This window comes from Cynara cardunculus (assembly GCF_001531365.2).
Source record: "Cynara cardunculus var. scolymus isolate 2C chromosome LG 13, CcrdV1, whole genome shotgun sequence".
Taxonomy (NCBI): domain Eukaryota; kingdom Viridiplantae; phylum Streptophyta; class Magnoliopsida; order Asterales; family Asteraceae; genus Cynara; species Cynara cardunculus.
The window spans coordinates 38,814,360-38,821,572 of record NC_037540.1 but is presented as its reverse complement, the minus strand read 5'-3'; the positions used below and the strand labels follow the sequence as shown (position 1 = coordinate 38,821,572).

The 7,213-nt window shown below is 36.8% G+C and overlaps 1 protein-coding gene across 1 annotated transcript; it reads right to left on the bottom strand.

Moving 5' to 3' along the window:
• Positions 1-286: 286 nt before the first annotated feature.
• Positions 287-4,271, bottom strand: LOC112524621 (protein THYLAKOID FORMATION1, chloroplastic-like). Its single transcript, XM_025134536.1, has 5 exons — positions 3,862-4,271; positions 2,190-2,457; positions 1,137-1,353; positions 875-990; positions 287-587 (listed from the first exon to the last, which is right to left on the bottom strand). The coding sequence occupies exons 1-5, from the start codon at positions 4,067-4,069 to the stop codon at positions 524-526; spliced, it is 873 nt and encodes a 290-aa protein (XP_024990304.1). The 5' UTR covers positions 4,070-4,271; the 3' UTR covers positions 287-523.
• Positions 4,272-7,213: the final 2,942 nt, after the last annotated feature.

The following is a 7,213-nucleotide window of genomic DNA, read 5'->3' as shown; positions in this document are numbered from 1 at the left end:
CAAACTAGTTGTTAGCTGAAAAGTTAGCAGCTAATAAGAAAAAGGACTTGTAAAATTAATTGGAAATATCTCTTGGAGCTTTTTGAAACGCTATTTGAAGTATGTTTGTCAAAAAACTAGCTTTTTGGCTTACCAAAAGAGGCGTTTTCAATAAGCTCAAAAGATAAGCTAGCTTATGGTTCCCAAACATGGCCTTGTTGACATCCACATGATGAGCAGTCAGTCAGAAGTTCTACATATTCATGATCCTAGAATCCAAACAATAGTTGACCCAAGTGACAAAAAATTGGAGGAAAATGTAGCAGTGATACCTTTAATTCCGCACTATATATTGAATCGTATGCATCTCAGTTACTTCATGTATGCATAGCAAATTATACTTTTGGATGCTAAACAATAAATTGGAAGGTGAAAAGATGCATATAAACTCTATCTTGAAATAATTTGCAAGTGATCAGGGATTCACCGGCATTTATCAGCAACGTAATTTGCATTACTTTCTTGCGTATTGCTATTCCCCTAATCATTTCATTACTGCTTCATTTGCCTTTTGAGGTTCGCTTCTTTCTTCTTGTTTCTTCTTCTCCCTAGAAATGGAGAAAGAGTTCAATGTCTAAGGCCTTGGTTTACTTAAAAAGAGGGATTTGGACTTGAAATCAGATCAATGCAGCAATTATAATGATTTTTTTGGTAACCATGGGTGTCCGGGCTAGCTTGTGCGCACCTTGACTAATCCCATGAGGCCCTGAAGATAATGGCTAGGAAAATCTTCAGTGGCCCTGAGGAGTGCCAAGGCCTAGCCTTTATTTGCCGATTGAGCTAGCCCTCAAAGGTTTAATTATAATGTTTTTTACTCGAAAGAAGTGTGGTTTACCTTGCAACGAATTCCTTTAGAAGTTCTTTTGCTTGAACAAGCTTTGATAGCAAATTACGGTAAACGTCAAGGTCTCTGTCAACGCTTCTTTTGTCGATATTAAGAGCTGCACAGAGCTGTAATACCAAAAGAAAATGAACAATAAAACATCACATGCACACATCATATTTTAGCAATTGTATGTAACATATTAGCAGATTAGAAATCCATCTGTTTTCTATGCAAAATCCCAATTAAACTAGAAACAGAATGTTTTCTTTACCTTCTCTAGGATGGTTGTTTCTGTTGCGTTCGATAACTCCAGTAGGCGGAACAGACCAACAGCAAAGAACCTGCTGTAGCTGAAACTTCCTTTACCCCCGGCTCTTTCTGCAATATCCTTCAATATTCCTTCAATTTCTCCTTCTCTAGATGAAAAATCGACCAGTGTGCCAGAACTCTGTGTACGAGCCCAATCCTCCAATTTCTGTGCATCGGTCCTGAAATTTATGATACGGGATTGTTTAGTCCAACAGTATGAGATCATTTGGAGCTTTTCTGAATTATATAGCTGGCATCACCAAATGAGCAAGCAATGCAAGACCCTAATCCAAAGCATTAGATTCGCCTTAATAACCCCCAAGCAAATACAATCATATTTCAAACTGAAAGACAATCTAGGAATCCAATTTAAGCTCTTATACCATTTGTAGCATTCCACCACAAGACCTTCATCTCAAAACAATGATAAGAAGCTATAGGTAATACACTACCAAGGACTTATCGCTCATAAAACCAAACCAAATGAGCCCAGTATATCCCACCAAGAGGTGGGGTCTTGGGAGGGTAAGATGTACAGAGACCTGACATCTACCTCAAAAGAGTAGATTGGTTGTTTCTGTGTAGACCCCCAGTCAGTGAAAGAGATAAAAGCAGGTAAGTTCATATTTTAAAAAGCTGGATATAAGCTTTTCAAAATTTATAAAGAGCTCATATGTAATCAAAATAAAATAACAAAAGTTCCTGAAGGTTATATAACCCACAACCATTATCTCCTTAACCCACATGTCAAACCAAAAACAAATCTACATAAACAAATCATACTCAGATATACCAAACTAACACAGTACGCTGATAACCTCCAAATGACGAACCAACTACAACCATGATTGGGAATTACTAATAGCCTACAAGCAATGATCTGTGAAGAGCTTACTGTGCACAGCCACAATCATGTGCAACAAGATGTTACACTCAATGTTCATAAGCAAAGCTAACTTGAAGACAAAAAGCAGAAAAATAGTCAAAGGAGAATGTGGAAATTTTTTAGACAGACCTGTACAGTTGTGGATCCTCATTTAGTGCCTTAATATATGCTTGAAAGATGGTTTCCCTATCGTCATCACTTGGGTACCCTTCCATAAGTTGATCATAAACAGTGACAAACCCTAGAGCAAATACAGCATCATAACTATATGTCGTCTTGTATCTCATCAGATGTTGTTGTACAATTAGCTCTTGCAGCACTGTGTTGTAGATACTCGGTATGGGACGTTTGTAAGCAGTTAGAAACTTCAATTTTGTCTCGGAAACAGGTGGTGCAACTAAATACAACAAAAGATGTCAACAAAATGTACAAAAACCATCCAAGAACAACATAGCTAGCATATCTTTAGAAACCATAATTTGGTGTTATATATACACTTCCGGAAACTAATGGGACCATTAACAGTCGGGGTAAGTTTTCATCTTCAAGGGTTTGAAAATATGCAGAAAAATAGGAGATTAACGGTTGCATTAAATTATACCGTGTTCCTTCACTTTTCGTCGTTGATCTTGTGGCTCCCATTTCCATTTCTTATTTATACTCTGGACCTATAGTTACATCTTTGTTTCTTCTTATGCTCTATGAATGGGACCAACGAAATAAATATGTTAAACGATCAAAATGACAAGGAACTATGGTCATAGAAGTACAGTTGACTATTGAGGAATACAAATTTGATATGAAATTTTCTACAATTAACACCACCGTTGTTCTACTTGTAGCACTTCTATGGAGTTCATTGAAGATATAAAAAATGTGAAATGGAATTTGGAAAATCAATCTTAGTTTCGGAGTTCAAACTTAGGAGCCATGACCTCTAACTTCACACTGTAGCATTCTTGTTTTTGGAATATTCATTGGCTTTGCATAATAGGAATCTATAGTGGAACCGGAAACTATGTTTTCTTGGTTTAAAAATTAAGAAATTCAGGCAAAATTTATTCTTTGCATAATGAACTGCTTTCTTTCCGTCCCATGAAAATTGCAACATGTATCCTGCCATAGTTTAACTGAATGTTATCAATACACATGTAGTTACAACAACTTCTTTTCGATTGTCCTAAACAAATGCAAGACTTTAAGTTTTAGATTCTAGTTTAACTTTGTACCCTTAATGATCACTATATAATGACTATTAATGAGTATAATGTAATCATTATATGATAGTAAAGAACTAATTCTCATTTTGGTCCAAGGTTTCTTTAATTATGTTGCATTTTCAATGCAAGATTGGACTCGATATTAACCCAAAGGGGTTCATATAGCAACACCCATTTGGAGCAGTGAGCAGCTCCGTTGATGGAACATTCATAAATCTTTAGTCTAACTATGCTTCGATGTCTCATCAAGATATCTTAAACGTTTGAGTTTTGATAGTCAAATATGTTACTACCTCACTTCCCAAAAGATGCTGCTTTCCATTTTGGGACCTAAACCGATATTGATAGATTAGGATCAAAATTTAGCAATTCACCCTTCAGCAATCACTGCAATATGTTCCTTAAAACTCTTAAATTTTATGTTTTTGATGCTCATTACTCGACATGTGTCAAGTGAAAGTTTCAATTTCTTGAAACAAAATGATTAAAATCTGAAGTTACAGTCAAATTCGAACTGGAAAGATACTACGTTTGTGTTAAATGCTGATACATCAAAAATGAAGTTACATAAAACAACTTGCCTGATCCAGTCGACATGCAATGAACGACGAAACGAGAACTCAAATTCGAATTGGAAGCTCGAGCACTTACGGAATCAATCGAGAAGTTCGTACGAACCCTAAATGCATCGAGGTTGGAGAGCAGAGATCGAGTTGAAGATAGAAGACTGATTTTTCTTTCGGATAATTGAGTAATTGCAGAGAAGGATAATGAAGTGACGGCTGCCATTATCAAATAAATATAGGATTCAAGTAATTTCGAATGAATCAGAGATGAATTCGGTTCATAAATCCAGCAGAAATTGGGAAAACTGAAATCGTGGGTGGAAATGGGAAAGAAGAAGAAATTGGGGGTGAAGTGAGGTTGAAAATCAGAGGCTTATCCGTCATCTAAACAGAAATGGGTTGTCAGGAGGAAGACATGTAGCCATGGTTTAACTTGTTAAATAATTCGAAATTTATATAAATAACTAAAATCATTTGAAAATAAACTTTACGCGAAAATCTTTAACTGCATTTGATACATAGGACGGGACAGGAAAGGATGGAAAAAAACTCACTGTCTTATGTTTGGTGGAGCATGGGACAGAACAAGAACTCATTGTCCCATGTTTGACGCGATATGGGATAGGGACAAGAATTTGGACAAGGTGATACAGCATGGGACAAAAGATGTTTTTTTTTGTTCCATTTGGTCGAACAAGATGGGACAAGAATGAGACAGAAACCAAAATATTACTAATCTACCTTAGTTTGATATATAATCTTAATATGGTATTTGTTTTAATGGTTATCACCTCTAGTTTCGGCTGCCGCCACCACCACCGACATCTACTATTCCACTACAACAACATCCTCCACCGCCTCCACAACCACCATCCTCCAAGTCCATCACCACCTCTACCATAGTCGATCATCGACCACCACCATCCATTGCCACCACAACTATCGCCATTCACCACCTCCAACTTCTCCTCTACTACAACAATCTCCTTCACCACCATTGTCACCTTTACAACCACCATTGGCTACCGACCACCACCACGCATTACCACCACCAGTACCACCGTTGGCCACCTCGAAATCCTCCTATACCGCAACAACCTCCTCCATGATTTCCACAACCACCATTGGCCAACTCCAACTCCTACTCTACTGCAACAACCTCCTCCGCACCATCGGCCCTTACCATTCATTGTCACCTCACCTCCACCATAATCACCACCACAACTATATTTACTACATTAGCCACAAATACTTCATCCACCATTGTCAACCGCCAGCACCACCACAATTCACCATCTTCATGTCCTCTATAACCACTGTCGTCCACCAACCACCATTGTCTTTACCTCCATAACCACCGCCCATTGCCACTACCACTGTCGGCCACCACCACCTCCACCATAACCAAAACCACCTCCACTGCCACCATTACTACCATCAATTATATCAAATTTTTCATTCAAATTGGTACTATTATATATGACTATTCATTTATATGAAAATTGTGTACAAATATTTATAAATTAAATTCTTTAATTATTTACTTTATTTATGTTAAATACAACTATTATATAACATTTAAAATCATCAAATAACTCTTGAAGGTAGTTTGTCTAGTTTTGTCACGTCCAATCCTAGTCGTACCAAACACCAGACATACTCTTGTGTTGTCCAGTCCTGTCCTACCCTCTTGTATTTTTCTGACATGTCCAATCATGTCTGCGTACCAAACGCTACCTTAAGGGTTTCTAAAATGACTAAAAAATGAAATTACTTTATTGAGTTGGTTATTTGTGTAAATTTACTGAAGATTGGTAATGTTATATACCCTTCTTAGGCTATGTTTGACAAACTTGCTCTTAAGTTAGTTGGTTGTTGATAAATTAATCGGTGAACTAAATGCGTTTGATAAAAATTAGTTGATAATATAGTTGAAAATGTAAAAATGACCAAAAAATTTATGTTTAAAATTTAATAAGTTTCAACATTTCAAAATAACTTCTGACCAGGATAAAAGATCCCATTGAAGCGGCTTATCCTATGCATATTATATGTACATCTGGTTGCACAAATTGCATAGTATCATAAAGAGTCATCCCGGATATTACCCATCCGCCAAGAGAGTTTATTAACAAATACAGATCTTGGGTATCATCCCCGATACTGAGATATATCATAAGTCCAATAAATTATTTAAAACAATATAATATAATATATTAATTAATTCGATTTGTTTTTTATTATTTGATATATTATATTAAAATAAATTGGATTTATATGTGTAATTTATTCTGAATTAACATTTTTTTGTTATTAATCAAATCGATAAAGAGCGTTAGTGTTAGGAGTAGAATAGATGCATCTTTCAACGGTGCCACGTTTCAAGTTGTTTCCAATACGTTACGTTTGTACCTCATTTTATTTATATCTAATTTTAAATATTTAAACTATTATTTACTGGATTTTCTGTTTTTGGTGATTCGTCAATAAAGTTCTACATCACTACAGATTACCGAAGAATTTTCTTGTCCTTAGAAATATTTTGTGCAAATTTGGTTTATCGGTGTTCTGTCACAAATCACCGACGCAATTAAAAATGGGCATCTGGTGAAAACCTTTTGTCTTGTAATGGAGGTTTCATTAGAAACTTTAATTTTATTAAGACCCTGGAAAACAATCTCAATCATATAAATCAGTTTTATCTGACAGCTATAATTCAATAAGCTATTTCAACTGAAAGGACAAATGAGTAACTTGTACATTTTGTTTCTCTCCTATTTCGTCTTCTTCATCACCCGATTTTATGACAATACCGATTGACGAAAACCCATATGCATTTTTTCACCAAGATCTCATAACCCCACATACATCCCTTCTTTTCTTTTTCTTCATCCATATGCTCTGTGGTAGCCTATTGTCATTTTCTTCGAGCCTTATATTTGGAGGCTTATTAGCTCAGGGAGAAGATGTAATATACACTACTAGAAAACCAGGTATCAGCGACGAATATCAGCGAGGAAAAATTTCCCTCGTAGATCAGCGAGGGATCAGCGAGGGAAATGCCAAAAAACTCATTCCTTTGCTGATCCCTCGCTGATCTGCGAGGGAAATATTCCCTCGCTGATCCCTCACAGATCAGCGAGGGATCTGCGAGGAAAATGCCAAAAAAAACTCATTCCCTCGCTGATCCCTCGCTAATCTGTGAGGGAAAGTTTCCCTCGCTGATCTCTCGCAAATCAGCGAGGGATCAGCGAGGGAATTGCCAAAAAACTCATTCCCTCGCTGATCCCTCGCTGATTTGCGAGGGAAATTTCTTCTGCAAATTCCCTCGCTGATCCCTCGCAGATCAGCGAGGGATCAGCGAGGG